A 22,737-nucleotide genomic window follows, 5' to 3' on the forward strand; every position below is an offset into this window, starting at 1 on the left:
CTGCAAGAGTGGAGCCTCAGCACAAGATGATTAATGGCCATCAACTATTTTTGTCTGACTGTGTCTCTGTCTTGAGTTTTTTCTTCCTCCTTTTGCTCACACAATGTAACGTTACTCTTTCATGGTATTGTTTCACGTATTGACGGGTACTTTTTCTCTCTCACACACACAGAGGAAAAAGTGTGAGATGTCACAGACTGCAGTGCATCTGCTGCAGTGTTTTGCATTTTGGATTAATGATTGCTGTTGTTGTTGTTGTTTTCTCCTGAGAGGCTGTAATCCTGATTTGAAATAGCCATATGTTTGCTCAGTCAGTCACTTTCACGGTAGACAACTTGTTTTCTGATAGTTGTGACTCGTCGTTCTCTTCCCTCTCCCTAGAGATCTGCCTGTGAGAGGAAGATATGAAGTTAGCGGGCTCCCTTTGGATCCTTTGGTTTCTCCTGGTGGTAAGCTCTCCTTTTTTAATTCAAGGGAACGCTGTAAGGTAAACTTACCCTGTGTCTCTTTTTGCCCGTTATGTATGCTGAACATGTGTGTTTAAGCATAGGATTCAATTCTCATTAAATGGACATATAATATGCTGTGGTCTAGTGGTTTTCATTTCGCAGCAAAATAAATCTGATGATGAATTTTCAATCACCCTTTATAATTAATAATTATAGTTTATAATTAGCTCAGCTTGTTCATTACAAACTTGAATGACCCAAAACAGAGTATATGTGACCCATGACTGCATGTGTGTGTTTCTTTTATGCAGATGACGTACAGACTAGGATGTCTTGCATTTTAACCTGTATCAAAACTTGGTTTGGATATAGACACAACATGAAAATGTAATACCTGTAATACCTCATTGTGTATTTGTTGTGGGTCTATTACTCTGCATTGTGTTGTAACACTTCCTGGGACTGTCTTCCAGCAGTTCATTGCAAGGCATCGGACAACATATACAGTTCTACACATTCCTTCCATAATATGTCCCACACACATATTGAGGCATAAAGCATAATGCATGTCTGTATTTTATGAGTTTATTGTCAGGGTGTTTGGGGGTGAGAATTGGTGGTTTGCGCCCACCAAATGTGAAATCTTAATCTGAGGCACTTATCATCTGATTTCAGTTCAGCTTGGAGGGTTGAGTCATATTCACAGTGTCCTCCAGTGTATGAGAAATGACATCAATTAGCTTAATGGAGGTGCTGCAATCATCGGTCAAAGATGTAAACACGGTTGTGATATCTCAGACAAATCATGTAAGGTGACACATTTTGGCACACTATGTTCTGTCATTTAAATATGTACTGATTTGTCCTTTTGATGGACTTGCAGCTCTCCTTACAAATTACATTAAACCAATTGGCTTAATGAGGGTTCTATAACAAATGGTATTTTCAACATCATGGCTCTACATTTTGCAAAGCTCAGACAATATTCATCTTGTTACTGACAGTCTAAAGTGATGTCGGCAGCATTCGCTGGGGATTTTTGGGATTTTTTAAAGCTTTTACAGCAGAAAAATAGAGGTCTTTCATGAGTCATTGTCGCGAGATGAAAAAAACATGTGGTCCACTATTCTTCAGTGTCAGTGTGAAATGGAAGTTTACTGTTTCAATTTCCTTTGCTGTTCAGCATCAAGCTTGACGTTGAGGATCGTATCCCTGCCAAATGTTTTATGCCTGATGTATCTGTGCTGTTCTGCTTTATGTTTTTTTCTTTGAGTGGTCTTGTCATGTTGATTCAGGAAGATTAATGAAATGTAAAAGGTGAGGAGAGGCCTTGACATGAGAGAAGATTTTTTTTTTCATCTGTTGATATTTGTGGTGGCCTGGTGGTCGTATGTATGACGTCATTTACTTCAATGTTTGGAGTGACATCATATGTACGGCTGCTAAACTGCTACACGGGACATCAGCATTCAAACAAAAGTCACTGTTTTTTTGTGTGTTTTGCCTTTTACAAGATTTTATCAGACGGGTAAGAATGATGTTTTGGTCTAATGAGAATTCCTTTTCCCTCCGCAAAGAGACCGGAGGTAGAAGGTTTGCATCTCAATTGTGATAAGGCATGTGCAGACAATCTCCCAGGCAAAGTATTAAAATTCCTCAAATAATTCAGAAAATGCAAGTGCATGAGCCTGGCATTCTGAGAGGCTTAATTTTCAGCCCAAAAATTTGCAAGATAAGTCACAGCAAAATGGGCTCTTTATCCTTCAGTGAGCAGCATTATCAAAATCAGCATTTCACACAGCAGCCTTCTTCATTTTTAATACTACCTCCAAATACAAACAATAGAGCGGAGATAAGATTCATTTGGAGAAAATCAGCTGCTTAACTTCTTTTGTGAGCTCCCAAACAAACTTTAATGAGTTACATGAATAGTAAATCACTAGAATTTCAAAGCAGAGGGAAATCCTCATCAGATCAGCTTTGAAGATGCTTCAAAAACTTTCCATGCTTATTCTTCCATTTAGATTTTTAACTTGTGTAAGGGTGCGCGTCTGTATCTAATCATGATAAAACTGTGACCCATTACAAATTTAGCTAGCGCCATCATCCAAGATAATATTTGCACTTTATCTTATTTTTGACAGTCAAGTAGATCAAAGCAGCAACCACAAAACACACACACTAACAATTCCCTACCTCCTCTCCATATTGTGTTCCAAGTATAAAACATGCTTTCTTGCCCCTTCCTCTCACCTCTGGTGTGATGTTGTGCCTCCACAGCGCTGGGCGGCAGCAGGCGCTGAGTCAATCTCAGACCCAACGCTCAGGCCCGAACAGAGCATGACAGAGGGACAGGCCCAGGTGGTGAGCCCGGATGAATACAAATGTCTTGAGCTGTCCGACAAAGACCTCCAAGAAAACAGAACTGGTGAGATCATTTTAAGGCTTCTTAATTACCTCTGGCAGAGCGTCACAGGTGTAATGACGTAGTAAGTTGGTGGATTGGGATCAGAACATTGTTGTTGTTCTTGTTCAAGGTAATGGTAGTGTTGCCAACAGTGGTTTAAGCGCAACTGACCTGAAACCTGAAAGGACTTTTGGAGTAGAAGCTGTGGGGTTACAATTAGAGAAATGTAGAGAAATGATGTTACTCTAAACACAACTGAAGACACATCAAGACACAGTGTGTTGATAATAAACCAGAATAGTCATTACACGTTTTTTCTTTTCCCTTTCTCGAGGTGCGTTCTGTGGACATATGTGGGATGGCTTGTTGTGCTGGGATGAGACACCGGCTGGGACATCTGCAACACAATACTGTCCAGATCACCCTGACCTGGACCCAACTGGTAAGAAAGATTTCTCTTCTCACACAAATACACAACAGCAAGCACACTGAATGGAAAGCGGTGGGAAATTGAGAGGGTTTTCTGCATAACATTTCAGGTCAGCAGGCAACACGACCAATCTCCTGTGTGTGATGGAGATCAAAGGTCATAGGGCTGATTGTATGATATGACTACAGGTATCATTTACATAAAGGAAGCTCTGAAGATTTTATTTAATATTTTATTTGCTTCTGTTTGATTTTACCAGATATTTCCATGAGATAGTCAGTGGAAAGTTGGTTTATTATTAGGCTGTGCTTTGAGTTTTGAACTCAACTCATTATGCAAGAACGGCAGATATTGTAGTAACAACAGTAGAATAATGTTATGATATGATTTTGAAATGTAATGAAACTCACTTTGAGTAAGAAATGTTATATGGAGCATAGCGTTAGCTGAGGGAGAGCACTGACGTTGCGCTTGCAGTGGCTGATTCAATATGTTCTTCACAATCATCAGCTGTATGTCTACCAGCTGACTAGTAGAAACGTCCAGTGAAATCCATGCAGGTATACAGCACGGCGATCATAAGCTTACACTTTTCATTGTTGCTCTGCTGCTCCCCAACCCTCCCCTTATATTTTTGGTATGGTTGATTTAACTAAGATTTAATGTCTAAGTGTTTATTAAAGGGATGATTAGTTCTCCAAGCAGAAACCTTGTTCCTGCTCATATTCTTTGGATTCTCTCTGCTCCCTCCAACAGCACAGCCTTTTACACCAAATCTAACCACAGTATGTAACCATTTACTATAAATGGTCAATTCCTTGACGCAAGTGTCTGTGACTAAAGTGCATGATGTAATTGCATTTTATGCATCAAGTCCAAAGCAGATGTGATTTATGTTGGACACTAAGTAGATATTTCTTTTTTTAAAGGACGGTTTCGTGATCAATCATTACAAAAAATGGTAACCTGCCAAATTCTCTGCTGTAGTGCTTTTGCCCTTCCCAGAGAAGACATGTCAATCAAACAACACAGCCAGTACTACGACATCTTTTCTCTGGATCTCCATTCTGTTCTGTAGGTCCTGCTCATTGTTGCTTGTTGGCCTGTTTAGAGGTTCATGTAACTTCTTCAAGTTCTTTATTCTTATTAGCCACACTAGCAGCTCTAATGACAACAATGGTCAGTCGGTCAGTCCACCACTTTGGTCCTGGCTGAAATATCTCAAGAACCATTTGATGACTGTGAAATTTGGCACAGATATTCATGATGCCCAAAGAATGAATCCAAATAACTCCATCTAGTGCCACCAATAGGTCAAAGTTTCTACTTGTCCAGTGAAATATCTTTTAAATAACCATTCATGGTTCCCAGAGGATGTAGCCTAACAACTTTGGTGAGCCTGACTTTTTCTTTAGTGGCAGAAGAAGTGCACATTTTTGGTTTTGAGGTAAATGTCTCAAAACTAAACTAGGATTGTTTGCCATGAAATTTGGTAGAGACATTTATTTCCCCCTCAGGATAAATTGTAATTAGTTTGGCAAATGTTTGACTTTTCATTTAGCAAGCTAACATTAGCATTTAGCTCAATGCACTGCATAGCTTCGCAGAGCTGCTTGCGTGGCTGTAGACTCCTACTCTTCTTAACAAACAAATCCCTGTTGCTTCTGTATGCTACAGTGGAGGAAGATCTACACAGCAGAGAGTGTAAATGACAGCTAGTATAAGAGATTTACAAGGTAAAGCATTAGCCTATTGTGTTTTATCAATCAGACTGAATGAAAACAGACATTTATTTATATTGAAATTGACTGAGGAAATTGATTATGAAAATTCCACTTAATGTTTGGATGGAAGTAGCTTCCACAGTATGAGCAGTTTTTACATTGTGAGGAATGCACCGCCCAATAATGTCTAGTTGAAGAGATCCAGAGTCAAGTCAGGTCTGATTTAGGAGATGCAATATGATGGAGAGGGGGAGGTGAAGGAGAGGGCAGAGAGAAGAATGAATGGTATATACAGAGAAAAAGAGAAGCAAAGAAAAGAGGGATTACACATAAAGACAGAGAAGTCAGAGTAGAGAGATGGATGGGGAGAGAGAATATGAATGAGAAGAGAGAGGAGGTGTTTTTGTAAGAGAAGGCTCATAAAGGATTTTCCCAAAATGCCTGTGACGTTAAGAGTCCCCTTATGGCTTCTTATTTGAAAGCTGATGCTGCTGATATGAGGCTTTGGGGGAGACGTACAGTTGGAAGTAGTTGTTGAACAGTTGATGAGCTGTCGGAGAAGACACAGCAGTCGGGTTATGGTTGTTTTTGTCAGGAATAATGTGATCTCATTCTTAGCCCAGTCATGGCTCTACAGTACATGTGGTTTTAAGCCCGACATTTGAGAATTTGCCAGAAAAGGGAATTTTCTGTTTGACAGAAGGTTTGACGATGCGTGCCAAGTTAAATTAATCGCAGTTGTTCAGTAATGCCAAATTTCAGGTCTGATTTATGTGTTTGGATGATGCCAAAATTGCGACAGAGCCATAGAATATAGAGATTCCCCACTAGACATGAACCTCAAACAGAGGCAATAATGTGCCTACAAGTAATTCGATATGGTGTAAGAAGCTTTCATGATAATCATTGATGGATTATAGTGTTGTCAAGCTGTCATTAAGATCATTACATGTTAGTTTCTTTCCTTTACAGAAAAAGTGACCAAACATTGTGATGAATTGGGTAACTGGGTTCAGACTGGGTCCACTTGTCAACCAGCTTCAAAGAACAAATTAGAGGTATTTGGTCATTGGCTGCTTCCCTGTGTAAGAGCGAGATGAAGGTAGCCTCAGTTGCTCTGTACACTAAATTGTATGTTGAAGTATCTTTTTGTTTCTCAGAAAGAAGTTACCCACTTTTTAAGGGATGCTGCGGAAAAAGGTGGTGTTATGGAAATAAATATCCCTGAGAAGGAAAAGAAATGCTTGAAGAAAATGAAGCAAGATCCACCTTATAATAAATCAGGTACTGATCCTGTCTACTGAAACCTATAATGCAACTCTAGACTACCAACAAATCATTTTTATTTTATATCAGCGTGATTTCTACATAATGAGTTTTTATGTTGGACAAACTTATGAACAAGAGGCCTGTAAACATTTCTTTGTTTTTTGTGACTGTTGGCGTTTCAGGGCTGTACTGCAGTCGTAACTGGGATGGCTGGCTGTGCTGGGACGATACTCCAGCAGGAACCTACGCCTCCCAAAACTGCCCTGATTATTTTTCTGACTTCGACCCCACAGGTGGGCAGTGAGACTCAAGAGTTTTGCTCTAAAAGTCTGCTGATATCTTGTTATCCTCTTCTGCTGACTGTATTTGAAGAGGTTGGACTACAAAAGAGTAATTGCTTTGAGGATTAATTATTCACAAAATCTAATGGGACAAAGGTTTATAGACACAGTTGCACAGGTGGATGGATGGAGGAGTGGAACTTGTTACACACTGTATATTCATTACATAGTTGTTCTTTTCAGAAAAGGCAACTAAGTACTGTGGAGAAGACGGGCAGTGGTTTCGCCATCCGGAAAGCAGCAAGACTTGGACCAACTATACACTCTGTACTGTCAACACTAAGGAGAAGTTGAAGGTAATGTATTGTACTGTTGGGTTTCCTAGTAAATTCAAGACATGTAGCCCCCTCCACAATTATAAAATATTATGTATGTACTGTAGCTTCCAATACTAAAACCTCAGAGCATGTACATTATCATACAGTAGCATAGATTTCACTGGGCTCAGCCTTACATAGAGGTCTCAGGGCTGTGATTTCCACTGGGGATGGGGGTGCATCCCTGACTTTTTAAAATCCGTGCAGACTCTACTCAGGGCTGAAAAATGATGAATCATTTTTGGGGGGAAATGACTGAATTTATCTTTTGACTGAGCATGAATCAGAGATAAGGCAGTGAACCACTCTGCTCTTCTTAGTGAAGATGCAAATACAAAATTATCTGTCATCAAGTATCTGGCCTCTTTCAATGAATTGTTTTAAGTGATTTTAAGTAGGTTGGCTACATTAATATTGCAGCATTTTACAAAGATTTTCCAATTCCTTTGTTAGAATACCCTTATTTGATACTCTAGGCTGATATAGATATATAAAAACAACGGATATAACATGCACATAGAGTTTCTTTCTTTCTGTTTCCCGTCCTTTTTTGATTCAGGGGCCCTTTACTTCACTGTGTCTTGCTCCCCTCTGAAACCAAACTGTATGTACTCTATACGCACATTGAACCAAAGAGATACAGGACAAACATATTTTTGTCTTATTTCTCCACATACATGTATGTGTCACAATTGTACGGAAGCATATTGCTGCCACACCAGAAAAAGAAAAACGGATGAGTATCACATTATATCAATCCTGATCTGTTTTTCTTTTTCTGACGTGGCAGCAATACGCTTCTGTATAATGGTGTGTCATGCTGCTTTTTTTTTTTTTTTTTTACCTCTCTGCTCATTGTTTAGTTTCATTGATCATGACTCATGTTTGTGTGTGTGTGTGTGTGTGTGTGATCTTGACTTCACTAAAATGAAGACAGCCGCCCAGTTCTCAGGGGACGCTGAGGTAGTGCCCGTTGATGAGGCCACGGTCAGTCCCATGGTTAACCCAGAAGAGCAGGAAATTGAGAGAAAGAAAATCCTTGACAGCCAGTACAAGTGCTTCGAGAAAATGAATCGAAATCCACCTTATAACAAATCAGGTAGATATAATATCTACTGAGACTCACTGTGGCTTTCTCTTATTTTACTTCTCCACTGCGGATGTTTAACTCTCTCTGCTGCTTTGTTGGTGTCACAGCGCTACACTGCAGTCGTAACTGGGATGGCTGGCTCTGCTGGGACGACACTCCAGCGGGAACTTACACCTCTCAAAATTGCCCCAATTATTTTGTCGACTTCGACCCAACAGGTGAGCAGTGAGGCTCAATAGTGTCGCTCTTTTAAAGGTCTGCTGACGCCTTGTCAACCTCTCATGATGAATTCCCCTCTGACACTCTGTTGACTGTTTTTCAAGAAGAACTCTGAAATATTAATTGCTGTGGATGAATTATTTACCAAGGCTAACAGAACCTAAATATATGGGCACAACTGTAGGGATTTGAAGAAACTGTTGGAGAATCTGTATTTATTACTTAATTGTTACTTTCAGAAAAGGCCACAAAGTACTGTGGGGAGGACGGGCAGTGGTTTCGCCACCCGGATACCAACAGGACTTGGTCCAACTACACACTCTGCAACGAAAACACTAAGGCAAAGCTGAAGGTAATTTATTTAAGACAAAGCAGCCTGCTATCATGTATCTACTGCATGGTGGTCACAGTGCGATGGGTCAGCATAATCTTTCTCTGGAATTTGGAGTGTGGACAGATGTGGAAACTGGAAATATGTAGTTCTGATGTAGTAACCCATAAATATTCTACCAGACACCATTATTAACAGACATTTTATTTCCAAGACACATTACTCTCTTTTACTGAGTTCCACATAAATATTTAGAGATGGAAAGTAACATGTAAATGCAGAGGGTGAGATCACACCTGGTCTGAATCAGTTGAAAGTCCAAAGGTATAACAGACATTGTTGCCTGCCTGTGTTTATTTGCAAGAAGAAGTTTAAAAATGTAGTTTGGTACTTATCACAATAATGTTTGCTCGAAGTTGGTTTGGTTAAGAGGTCAAGAGGTCATGAAATGTGTGTGCTGGAAAATGGTCTTTAACAGATGTGAAAGAAAGTGTTTTTGTCATTTTTTTGTTGTTTTAATCACACATGTTGATGACATATTTGGTACCAAATTTCACTTCATGCCAAATCTTGCACAAATCGAACATTTGCACTGCAAACCACAAGTGCCTTCCAAGACATCTTTGTAATTTTTGCTACATTGAAAGTTCTGGCTTTGCTTTTGAAAACGTTTCCAGTTTCAATGCTGGTGATTAGGCATCCTCTATCTTATTGTGAACAAGTTTGCCAACATTTCTTCACTGTGCGAATATCCAAGGAAAAAAAAACACCTTCTACTAACATCTACTCTGCTCTCCCATGTGGAACAGAGAAAATGGCCAATTCAGTAACGGCAACTTGTAAACAAAACTTCTGCAAACGACTGCAAGAAACTCCATCTTGCTACATCTAGTCAGTGTGCTACGCAGTTGGAACAGATGTCCCGGCAAACCTGGGAGAAGTCTGCTGATCGATCAGAACCAGAAATCAGCTGCTCCATCTGTTACCACAGAAACCTGATCTTTGCTGACTCAGCCTCAGCTTCAGGAAACTACTGAGAACAGCCTCAGCAGTACCATCCCAAAGAGAATAAGGCTAAATAAACGTTCCATGATTTTCTGATAAGACTGAGTTGATGCCAATTTAAGCCCTTAATTCTGTCTTTCACGAGCAAGGACCACACCACCTGCTGAGATGTGAAAACATTGGTGTAGTTTGATCCTTTGAGTCTGCATAATCTAATTTTGCTGTCACCAACAGAAGATTATTATTGTTTATTCATTTATTAATGCATCATTTTCCTATTCTAGTGTCAATCTGTTTCATTATTCAAATGTTTTAGCAATCTTAATTTGTTAGATTGTATTCTTAGTATGTACTCAATAAATATTAGGATAGAATCATAACCCTGATGATAAAGGGAATACACAAGATTCAGATTGACAACTAACAATAGTTAAATGATTTTTGTTATTGCCATACTTACATTTTATCCATCAGCTTTGCAAAAGTGGAACAGCGATCTAACGATTTAAATAAGTATATCTTATTTATATAATTTATCTGAGGATGAAAACACACTGTCTGTTATAAGCTAATGTTGTTACGCATGTTATTTGCTATTACTAAGACCTGTTTGACCTGTCTGTGTGTGTTTTTTACAGTCAGCGTACATCCTGTTTTACATGGCAATTGTGGGTCATGCTTTATCCATAGCCTCCCTGCTCATCTCTCTGGCCATCTTCTTCTACTTCAGGTAATGGATTCAATCTCATTTTCTTACCCTCCATGTAAGATTTTAACCATATGAGAATTTAGCTGTAGTTGCAGTTGTGGTCTTGCAGTCAGCAAAATCTTAATTCTGCCTCTGTTCACACCAGCAGAGTTTTTTATTTAATTAGGTATAATATGTAACATGTCTGCATTAAAAGGTCTAAAAACGACTAGACCTATGTCATTTTTTAAAATATTTTTTACACCGTTACAACAACGTTCAATTCATGCTCGCTTATAAAGTTATCTTTAGTATGATTGTTTTGACCACGAATAGCAGCGTTGGGCTACCCCACCATTGACTTTACCATATAACGTTAGCTACAGTAGCTGTGTGGGTAGTCGACTAATCTAAGGGTACGTTAGCTAAAGTTAAAGTTGCGTTAGCTAACGTTACGTGCGGCCATTTCATTAGAATGAAATTACATAACAAGAACAAACATGAACAAATGTAACGTGAATAAAACTTATTTTCCTCTTCTGTGAACATAATTTCTGCCTGAGTTACATCGGATGGATTTTCATCGCCAATGGCGGTTGTTTAACGATGAAGACAACAACTCCCATGATCCCACGCTACTTCACAATGTCATCAAACTTAGTCATTGTTTTGATTAAGAGACTAGCGGCAGAAATTAGACACTGTTTTACACACTTGCCCCAGAGCCACACACATTTTCCAGTGTTAATGAGTGTTGATGTTTTAGTCACATTTTATAATATTATCAAAACTGTGGATTGTTTATTCACAGCTGCTCTGAGGCAAATAACATGATCTAAAAGTGACTCAAACATTAGCACAGTGTTAAATTAACACTGAAGACAGTAATCAAAAAAATATTACCATCTTCTCTGTGGCACTGCCGCCACCAATGAATGCAATCTATCAACCTGAAAATACTTCTGCTGTGTAATTTATACACAATTTAACTGTCACTAATTTCATGCCAACTTGGTTTCCTTGTGCTGCACATTTATTCCATGGATATTTAGGATTCAAATCTGGAGAGCTGTGAAGTCCATTGAATGCATTAGTGCTTTGCTCTTATTAGAAACGTGTGCACCTGAGTGCATTGCTCATTAAGGTTGTTCATCCCAACGTCCTGCTTAATCCCAGAGGGAAAAAGTGCACAATTAATTGAGATACTGCTGTTGAAATTCAATTAGATAAGAGTTCAAAATAACAAAGTGGATCACGGGAAGGAAGGTATAATATTCAGTTAATGTATGTGAAATTTGGAACTGATGAAGCCTGAGAAAAAGTCTGCACATTGTTGAAACTTTATCTCTAGAAAGGAAGGAACTCAATCAACATTATTTTTAATGGCGCAGTAAGGTTTATACTCAGGCAGCTATCCGTGAAGAAACCTGAATACGGAGACTAGGGGAAAAAATTAACTTTATGTTCTGTAACAATATTTGGAAGAGTTACCTTGTTGGCCCTGTTGTTCTTGAACGCTGCAGTTGTAAAATATTGGCGTGTTGAAGGCTGTTGACCTCCTAAACTCAGCTGTTATCCAGCACAGATCTTGTAAGAGACCCTCAGTTTGCTGCAAAGTTTTATACACACATAAATCTAGCGGCCGTGTTTAAGGCAGGTGCATTATCTCAAAAACCCCGCGACCCACTAAGAGTCAAACTCTTAACTGAGCAACACAGAAATTCAGCGGGACATTCACAATTCATCAAGATCAAAGTCCTAACAAATTAAGATCTCAACAAAGTAACAAAGTTATTGGCGTAGAAAATATTTTATTTCTTTTTTTTTCTCTTTAACTTACCATATTTATGGTCAAAACACTTAAAATATTGGAGGCTTAATGTTGTATTATAAGAACCAGATGTGAAGCTTACAGTGGTATGTGGTGGTGTACAGCTGCACTACTCTGTTATTTACAACTCTACATCAACACTGTCAGGATTCCCAGATACAAATACTCCAGTTTGCTGTGGAAAAACAGAGGTGATTGAACGGCTGACCTGAAGACGTTAGTCTGAACGACGCTGCCATAACGATTCAGTGTTTTGACATCCCCTTTTAGATAAAAACCCCTTGTATATAAGCATTCAGCAGCTCCTGCTTTTCCTTTTATGACTGGAGCTAAAGCGAGACTGTTCTGCTGGAGATAGGGTGGCCCTCTGAATAAGACAGTGGAAATGTGCAGTTGTATATGTTGTTTTGTCCTGGCATGAGGAAATTTAGTGCTCTTCCTGTTTTTCATGGGTCTCTGGGGTTTTTATGACTCAACAGATAAAATTGGCCATGAGCAATAAAAGGATGTAACTTCTTATAATGTAGAGGACATATTTATAGGAGGCTATATTCTGCTAAATATATTTGGTGCAAGGTTTCATTCAGCTTTAAACACTCCATGTGCTACAGTACATTTGAGTGCTACTCTGAGATTAAACCATTATTTAACCACTACCCACAACAAAGCTAGTTAATATGAATGACTTCTAACGATTTTGATTGTAATAGTTATTTTCACTTTGCCTGTCAAGAATTTCATTAGGGTATTAATTCAGAGTGGCTAGCCGAGGTAATGAGGAAGCACCCCTGGGATCCATTATGCATTATTAACAGCGTTTCTAGCATGTACAGAGCATTTAGAGCCAATCCAGCTCATTGATCCCTGCAATTTTTTTACCAGCCACTAAAAAATAACTGAGATGAAAGATCCCAATTATTTTATATTTTGACTGTTTGGCTGTCGCAACATTTGTCTTGTTTAATGTTATATTTTTATATGTCAGAGGAGACTTTATTCCCAACTTGTAGATGTTTATGTTTTAATTATCATGTGCTGGCATGTCAGCAGGTCACAAAATCAATCATGGCATCTCTCCTCACACAGGAGTCTGAGCTGCCAAAGGATCACCCTGCACAAGAACCTCTTCTGCTCCTATGTGCTCAATTCTGCCCTCACCATCATATACCTCGTAGCAGTGGTCAATAACCCTGAAGTGGTGGGTAGAAACCCGGTGAGTACGGCTTCTGCCGAATATTCACCATCAGGACTACCACAAATGTTACTGTTCTCACTGCCGTTCATCTGTAATGGGGATGGAAGCTAAAACAACACATCCATTTTTTAGGAGAAACAACACTAAGAGAGTCACAGTCATAATAGGGAGATTAGCTAAATGCTAACATTGACATGCTAAAATGCTGACAATATGAATGCTAACATGCTGATGTTTAACAGGTATTAACTATGTTTGCTGTGTTCACCATCTTAGTTTTGCATATTAGCATGCATCTGTTAATTGGCACACAACAGTACAGCTGAGGCTGATGGGAAATTTGAATTTTGACCTGATAATTGCACTAGAGTAAAAGTTATTGTAACAAAAGTATCACAATTCATCCTAAGGGGGTCTCATGACTGATGACTGTCTCAACCAAATTTTATAGTCAAGTATTTGTCGAGAAATTTCAGTCTGAACCAAAGTGGTGGACCCGCAGACCGGCATTGCAATCCCTAGAGCCAGATGCTAGCAGGGCTAAAAAGTGCAATTGAGCAGAATACAGTGTGAGGAGAAGGATTAGTTCCACTGTCTTGAAAGGAGATACAAATGCATTCATAATTTATGCTAAGCCAAATACAAATGCAAAAAAATGTTTCCATGAACTTTCCATGAAATGCATTTACTCTGCAGGCCAGGCAATGTGAGGGAGCTACACTTAGATGGAGTTGCTCATTATATTCATTATTTTATTCTCACTGTGCCATATCTTGGCAGTGTCACGGTCAACACACAGTTTTTGCTCTCTTACACATTCTTTGTGCTTTGGACCTGCGCTGAATGCATTATGTGAATTCTTTGAAACCTTGAGGTCTGCTTTGGTAGAGATGATAAACCTGTCTCGTAGGAATGCCTTACTAGCAGGCCTGAACATAAATTCATGTGTTACTTTTCAAGAACCACTCCTTATTGGAAATAAAGATAATGAAAGCCTGTTAACTCCGTGCTTGCTTAAAGGTTGTTATTGCAGTTTTTCCAACTCCAAAAATGGATCATATCTTTCCTTTTATGTAGAACTGAATACAACAAAACACATTCGGGCTCTAGAAGTCCAATTTAATAAACATCTGTGTCAGAATATTGCCTACTTACTAAAAAATCTAAAAACCTTCACACCCCCCCAAACTAAATAAAAAAAAGAACTCCAGATGATCAAAGTGCCATACAAAAACAACAGATAGGATTGTAGAAGTTGGCTCACAGCACTTACAATCCAATTACCCCAGCCTACTTTCAGCTGGAGCATCTCTGGCCGGACAAAGTACTAGAAACATCCAGGAGACAGGGGAGGCTTCAGCTGTTTTTAGGTTTGAGTCTGCGTCCTGCTGCTGCTGCTTTTCATGCATTCATCAAATCTGTCTGGCTCATCCTGACTGCTGTCTTTATTCACATCCTGTCTCTGAACGTATCCAAGAAAGCAGCCAGGAATGACAGCCATCATCATCAATGTGAGGAAATATATATATTTTTGCGCAGTGGCTCGCTTTCAAGCCTCTCCTCCTCGCCATTTGTCAAAAAAGTTTGTGTTGAATCCGCTACTTTCTGACGTAGAGCTGTCAAGTTGCGCTAACTTGCCGCAACATGTCAAAACAAAACTGGTCACATGGCCCTGCCTCTCAAGAGGGAGCAGAAAAAGAAATCACAAGCACCATTGGTTGGGATTCACGCGTGTCTGTTGGGAAACATTACCACTGCCAAAGTGAGACTTATGGGCCTGTTTTCTGCACTGGTGATTTAGGAATGGTGGATTGTGGTGAAGATTTGCTCTCACAGAGACAACAAGCGTTTTTTATTCTCTCTGGTGTGGTGATGCAGAGTCTGGTTTGGCCTGCCAGCAGTGTGGGGGAGTGTATCCCCAAAGCTTATGTCAAACCAGGGAGGAGGCTGAAAACATGAGACACATCCACATGATCTATGGCAGCTTGGTTTGTAAACCAGAACATTGTCGGTAACTTTATACAAACCTTGGTTAGCTGCGATGCAAAACGTTTTTACAGAACAGAATTAGTGAAAAGTAAGTGACCTAACTGTGTGCATACTGATACGAGTCCATGTCTGTAATAGTTGAGATTCCTCAAGTGGAATGGGAAACATAGGAAAGTGAGAGAAAAACATATGGCTAAAAGTTTAGAAGTGAATGACTTTTGTGTGTTTTGAGCTAAGAAGACCCCTGAGAGCAGCAGTTAATAGCAATGCCAGCATCGCATCGAATTATACTGTGACTGCACGCATGCTCTTTAACACAGGACTGTGAACCAGAAACCCTGATGTGGATTTTAAATGTATTCATATGAAGGTTTATACGTTTATGTCCTTCCTGTACAATATGTGTGTTCAAGGAAAACAATGAATTCAGTACTTGTTTTTCAGAATAAAACAATCATTTGCAATCAATTCTAGTTTTTCTGTTTTGTAAGGAGAAACAGAATCCAATTAAAGGTGTTAGTTTTTGATTGAGGTGTTCAATGTGAGCTTTGTTACACAATCTGTTTTAGCCAAATTTGTCTTAAGTATTTTGAATGCTGAACTGTATCGGTTAGATCTCCTTTGAGAGCCTGGATGGGAGAGAGTTTTTGCTCTTGATGTTAAGCTTTAAATTGTTAAGAGAGGCAATTAAAAGAAGTCTGGTTTTGGGTACAGTCGATGGCATACAAGATGGAATCGTCAGCATAAAAAAGGACATTGCAATGTTCAGTTGGAAATTTAATATTATTTATGTATTGAGTAAATACCAGGGGGCCTAATATTGATCCTTGTGGGACACCTTTAGCAACTGTTTGCAGACTTGATTTGAAACCATCTGCAACAACAACAACCTGATGTAAGCAAAATCAGCAAAAAAAAAGTATTTAACAAAACGTTGTGATCAATGGCATCAAAAGCCTTGGAGGAAACATGTTTTTTCCAGTACTATACAGTATGATATTGTATGTTTTGAGTAGTCACCATAGACTGAAAAGAAACATAGATGTGTTGTAGCAATTTGTTACACTACCCGTAAGTTTCGGGATGGATTTTGTTTTACCACTTGCAGCCATCTTGCCTTTTACTGGAGCCACTAGTCCAAATTTGGGCACAGGGGAAGCCGCCTGAGATGGGATGAGCAAGCAGCAGCCAACACAGCTGACGTGATCCAAACACATGTCTCCTTATCAAATCTCCGAACAAATTAAACAAGAAAATGTGAAATTAACTTCCTATTAACTTTTGTGAAAGAAAAGTGATTGGATTTTCTGAATTGATGTCTGTACAGTCAGGTTCATGGGAACTAGTGTGTAGCAGTCATTAGCAGAATTACAGCTTATGGCACATCCATAAGTGTCTTGGTAATTATAGCATTAGTAGGCTGTGGTTAGATATGATTGACATAATGATACGTCATCAAAGTCAGTCTTTCAAGAAATTATAGTAATGATTAAATCAAAGGGACATCATTTATAATGAGACATGTTGTCGCACTGTGCTGGATGCATAAATAGAAAACTGCATGGTACTATATAAGGTGCTAATATGCACTTGCCGATCATGGCTTTTTCTCACTTCCTTGCACAAAGTGAGACTAATGTAATCAAAGGGTTCTATAAATACAAAGAAAAATCATCATTTCCATCTCAGCCTCTACCTCCAAAGGGGGTAAATGAATAAACATCCTCTGTGTCTGCAAGGGGTAATACTGGCTAATGATTTTGTGCCATGAGTGCAGAAACATCTTCATACACCCACTGAGATGTTGTCAGGAGGGTTAAAATTGAATCGTCTTTATAGATTTTTAATAATTTTTTTAAATTTAGAGAGTCAAAAACAGACAAAACAAACATTCCTGTTTTGGCTCTCTCTGCAGGTCGGCTGTAAAGTGTTGCACTTCTTCCACATGTACATGCTGGGTTGCAATTATTTCTGGATGCTCTGTGAAGGCATCTACCTGCACACGCTCATTGTGGTCGCCGTGTTTGCAGAGGAGCAGCATCTGCACTGGTACTACCTCCTGGGCTGGGGTGAGTCCGTCTGCATTTGATCACAACACTATTTGCTGTGTTTTTTTGTCTTTGTGTATCTTTAAAGACTCGTGTTTTTATGCCCTCACTGGACTCAATCACAGCTTGAAAACTCACTGAAAAGCAATTCAACAAGACGAAACACAATCTAGCAACCACAATGTTACTCGTATCCACCCGATCCTCGTACAGTATGTCAACCTGGACATGCTGACAGCTTTATTGGCCTGCCTGTCGCCTAGTGTTTAGTGCTGTTTTTCACCTCGTCCAAAACAGGAATAATGGGTGCAGTCTGTCAAACAAGTGGGCGATGGAACTAAATGGATGGTCATAATTAAAAATAGGAGGATGACCTTGAGGCCTGTTTTTGCCGTGTGTGTGTGTGTGTGTGTGTGTGTGTGTGTGTGGATTGAAGGTGGCCAGTTAGTTAGGTCCATCTGTAAGAAATGAGAATGTCAAAGTTGATCCACTGTGTTTCAGCCTTTACAGGAATATATACTGTATTTCATGAGGAAGTCTAACACCAACAAACAACTGACCAAGCTAACCACACTTTTACTGTTGCATAAAAAACAAATGAATTTCACTAAATTCACTCAAGACCTCATATGGCCGCCATCTTTTTTCCTGTCCAAGGCTTTCCTCTAGTGCCTGCGTCCATCCACGCCGTGGCAAGGAAAACGTATTTCGATGACAAGTGAGTAATGTTCCAGAAACTTCTGCAAATAAACAAGAGATGTTTACATACGTGCTCGTCTGCGTGCGGCAGAGAGTGAGAGTGAGCATGTTTTTGTATGTGTGTGTGTATTTTGGGCAGCAGACAGCACTGACTGATATGTTTTTCCTTCTGTAGCTGTTGGATGAGTGTGGAAACCCATCTGCTCTACGCGGTCCATGGTCCTATAGTGGCAGCGCTTCTTGTGAGTCTGCTAATCCACTGTTTCAAAACAATAGAAGAGAAAGACACTTTGGTAGCAGTTTTAGTTCTTAAAATGTAAAAGATCTCTTAAATTGTTTTTCTTTCTGCAGGTGAACCTCTTCTTCTTACTAAATATTATAAGAGTGTTGGTGACCAAGTTGAGAGACACACACCGGGCAGAGTCCAACATGTACATGAAGGCAGTGAGAGCCACACTGATTCTGGTGCCCCTGCTGGGAATACAGTTTGTCATTTTCCCCTGGAGGCCAGAGAACCGGCTGGCTGGGGAGGTCTACGAGTACATCATGCACATACTCATGCACTACCAGGTAGGCTCTGAGCTGACAGCAAGCCACTGCATTAATCAGAATTTCCATTAAAGCGCTCGGTATGAGCTCAGTTCAAAGGTAATTCAACAGGGAATTAAAGAGCAAAAAAGTGCTACTTCACTGCTCCTGTGGGTCGAGGCATTTTGCACATCTGGAGAAAAAAGTCTGTAAGCATTGCAATGTGCCTTTAATACTACTTATAATAATAGTCATGTGTTAGTCCAAAACTCTCAGTATGCATGCAGAGGGGATCCTGAACCCAAAACACATTTGTCAGTGCCCTCGGGCCCCATCAGGCTCGATATTTAGACGTTTGGCATGCTTGAAAGTTTCCACCCATTAAAACCTTGTTTTCTGCCTCGTGATTGTTGTGATTGATTGATGTGATTCACTGCTGATTCACCCTTTAAAGAAACAGCTATGCACTTCATTAACTTTATTTGACTACCAGTTAGGCACTTAATTAAACAACAGGCCATGAAATCTCCAGGTAGGCAGTAGCTTCATTCACTCAGCAGATAGGGATTACATTGCTCCACCAGATGCTCTCTGTACTGCACTTTTCTCTTTATGATTGTGAAGTTTCTGTCCTGCCTCACTGCTAGAAAGTGATTTCATTTTGATTGAATTCCATTACTTTTGCAAAAAGAAGTGCTAATTATGTCTTGCTTGTTTGCTTCTTAAGGGATTACTGGTGGCAACAATATTCTGCTTCTTCAATGGAGAGGTAAGCACTGCTCATGTATTTACGCATATTAGCAGTTCGGTTTCCGTACAGTGTGTTGCTGCTACACAGTGTCGTGTAAAGTAAAGGAAAATATGCGCTTATTTGCTTTTGTTTGCCGAGAGTTAGATGAGAAGATTGAGTCCACTCACATGTCTGTAAGATAAATATGAAACTGGAGCCAGGAGACAGTTAGCTTTGCTTAGCTTAGCATAAGGCTAGAAGCAGGGGGCAACAGCTAGGAGTGAGCTCCAAAGCTCACTAATTAACAAGTTATATCTTATCTCGGATTATGTAAACTTTGGATAGAAACCGGCTAGCTGTTTCTCCCTGTTTCAAGTCTTCATGCTAAGCTAAGCTAACCATCTCCTGACTCCAGCTTTATAGTGGCTTGAATCGTCTCATGTAACTGAACAATAAAGCAAATAAGTGTATAAATCTCAAAATGTTGAACTATAAGAATATATAACTATTAAGAATATTGTATCTGGGAAAAGTTCACTTTTTGGTGCTATGTGTAACAAAATACTGCTGACAGAGCAACTGCCCTTTTATAGAGGTCAACCTGCACGTTGCTGTTCAGTCATGGAGCAATACTACCGCTCATTGCTTTCAACATTAAGTATGAGACATCAGACTCCATCAGGCAAAACATTTTCATATTTTGTTTTTCCAGGTTAGATCTCTGGAATCTGTGCCTGACAGCATATCAAGAAGTGACCCAAACACAGGCTCAAAGTTGGGTTTTGGCATCGAACACTTGAGGGAAATAGTTGTAACTTCACAGAGATGCTACATCTGTTGTTAGTCCAATTGTAACAGCTTGTAAAGCATTGTGCTGCTTGTCTCTGCTGAGACCAATCTGGTGCTGCAGCAGTGAGAGCTGAAGGGTCATGTCAGGTGAAGAGTAAGACACAGTTTATAAATGACTGTGTGGTTTCCAAGCCCAGCTGGAAATTGACTCTCCATTCAAGTCGTCCTGTCAGCCTTTCTAAGTCTGTCTGCAGCTGTCTGACTGCGAGCATCCTTAACTTGGTTCAAACAGTTCTCCAAACGTATGAGCTAGATTTCCATTAAGGTCCAGATCCGGGGTAAACGGTGTTGTGGAGACCTTTCGGCTCCGCAGACTCATTGTGTGGCAGATGCTTTAAAGCGCAAGGTCTCCGCAAAGCAAAGCGCCAACGATATGTGCTGTAAGGTTGAATTAGCAATTTTTAGCAGGTCCTTAGACTTCATGGTGGTGTGAACGCCACGGAGAGATCAGGCAATTACACACAAATATTTCTGACGAATATTCTATTCTAACTAAAAATTGTACAGTGAAATTATTATTATTATTTTGCATGAGAAGAAAACAGGGCAGAGATGCATAAACTGACAAAGCAGCAGATTTCAGCCTGGAATATAGGTCACGTATTAGCTCATTGTTGAGCGGCCAGAATGCAACAGCACCTTCTTAAACAATGTAAAACAAACATGGAGTTTAAACTATGCGTAGCGCATATGTCTAAAGGGCGAGCCCCCTTTCTGGGTGATGCACTGTCAACAAACACACAAACTGTCACAAGGGAACCAGAGGGTTTGTTTACCCGCATAATGACCAATTCAGCTCCCAGAATCAGGACACGGGTTTCTGGGGCTGGTTTCAATTCAGTTTTTTTGATTTCAAGGCCAAATTGCACAGACCTGCCTTGTTCCTTCAATGGCCCCATTGTGGAGCTAGGTCAGTGAGACAAACAGCTTTCATGCTGTATTTGTGACATCAAGCAAGATGTTCTACATGGAAGCTGTAAGCCCCGGCAGCTCCTTTCTTTCATCATAACAATTAGCGTCATAATTTATATCATTAGATCATTGTGCGTTAATTTAGCCACAGTAATTACAGTAGTATTAGGGTGTTACAGAATAAAATGATTAACATTGCACTGCTGGAGGATTGTCGTTCTGGTTTCTGTTTTTAGGAGCTCAGTTCACAATCAATCAATCAATCAATACGTACATTGTGCTGAACTGATTAGTTGTTAAGCAGAAAATGACAACATCTTTGATAATCAGTTAATCGTTGATGATGGACGTATGTCAAGCATTATCCTGTCCCGGCTTCCCAAATGGGAAGAACAATTTTCTTTGTGTGTTTGGACTGTTGGTTGGACAAAAGAAGCTATTTGAAGATGTGACCTTGCACTCTGGGAAATTGTGATGGGCATTTTTCAACATTTTATAACATTTTGTAGACAAAAAGGTCACCGTACAACCTATGAGCAGTTGTAGTTGACAGATGTAGGGGGAGAATGAATATGTAAGTACATGATTAAAACTTGAACATATAGCTCAGTACAGATCACGTCTTTCCTCCCCTGTATAATGTGATGATCTGGCCACATTTCAAGAACTGTGACTTTGGTGTTTACATTTCCTAACTGGCATCTGTTAATGTGATTGAAATTTGAGTGATCCACATATGCTGCAGCAATTACGCTCGCATCAGTTAAGATCACCGTCTGTTGGATTAATACTGTCACGAGATGGTGTTCACCGTGGCTCACTCACATGTTGATTTGCATGTAAATGTGGACGTCTGGTGGAATCATTTTGTGGTCAAAGTACAACACAGAAGTAAAACAGAAAAAGAAGTTTAGAGAAATGTTTGTGATTTGACAGCATTTGCACTGAGTCTGGAGTATCAAAGACAAAAGGACAAAAATTATGAGAGTGACAGAACTACCAAAGTAGTTTTTTCACTTATGGCAAGACAACAAAAAATCCACTTTTAGATGTAACCTTACCAAAGCATTACCTACAAACACAATGTCAAAGATTCTGACCATGATAATGAACCGTCTGTGTTTGTGTGTGGTCCAGGTGCAGGCAGCTCTAAAGAGACAGTGGATGCAGTATAAAACCCAGTGGGGTCAGAGACGAAAGGACCACTGCTCAATGCGCTCCACATCCTACACAGCTACCTCCATCACCGAGGTGCCTGCCTTCATGTACCACCACGACTGTAACAGCGAACACTTGAACGGGCGCCACACAGAGGACTCTGAACTGGTGGCACTAAAATCAGGAGAGACGTACGCTTGAGTCACTGAGTCACACAGAGGATAAAGAGGTGGAAGCAGCTGAAGACGAGCAACAGAGCAACTCAGATGGACAGTAAGAAAGGAAAATGAATCCGGTTTGCTGGATCTCAGTGGTTAAATCTCAGAGGCTGTCTTGTTCAGCCCAGGACGATAATACGGGTCTGGAAGTAAGGAGCTCGTTGGGACGGAGGTGGACTGGCTGACACTTCATTTTACTTTATATTGCTGCTGCAGCTGCTTTTTTAGAACTTTGATGTCAAGAACTTGTGGCATGAGACAAGAGCTGCTTCTGACATGTGTCACTTCCTAAAGCTGCTAAACTGTGTGA

The 22,737-nt window shown here is 39.9% G+C and overlaps 1 protein-coding gene across 1 annotated transcript; it reads left to right on the forward strand.

Annotated features, from left to right (window-relative positions):
- Positions 1–404: 404 nt before the first annotated feature.
- calcr (calcitonin receptor) lies at positions 405–22,410 on the forward strand. The gene is given in 19 exon segments (XM_070921508.1): positions 405–449; positions 2,730–2,877; positions 3,191–3,298; positions 5,983–6,068; positions 6,171–6,294; positions 6,462–6,571; positions 6,573–6,798; positions 6,801–6,916; positions 7,871–8,036; positions 8,135–8,245; positions 8,486–8,598; positions 10,221–10,312; positions 13,188–13,314; positions 17,201–17,354; positions 17,991–18,051; positions 18,208–18,274; positions 18,384–18,602; positions 19,288–19,329; positions 22,189–22,410. Coding segments are annotated over 19 exon segments (2,337 nt in total).
- Positions 22,411–22,737: the final 327 nt, after the last annotated feature.

This window comes from Enoplosus armatus, chromosome 16 (assembly GCF_043641665.1).
Source record: "Enoplosus armatus isolate fEnoArm2 chromosome 16, fEnoArm2.hap1, whole genome shotgun sequence".
Taxonomy (NCBI): domain Eukaryota; kingdom Metazoa; phylum Chordata; class Actinopteri; order Centrarchiformes; family Enoplosidae; genus Enoplosus; species Enoplosus armatus.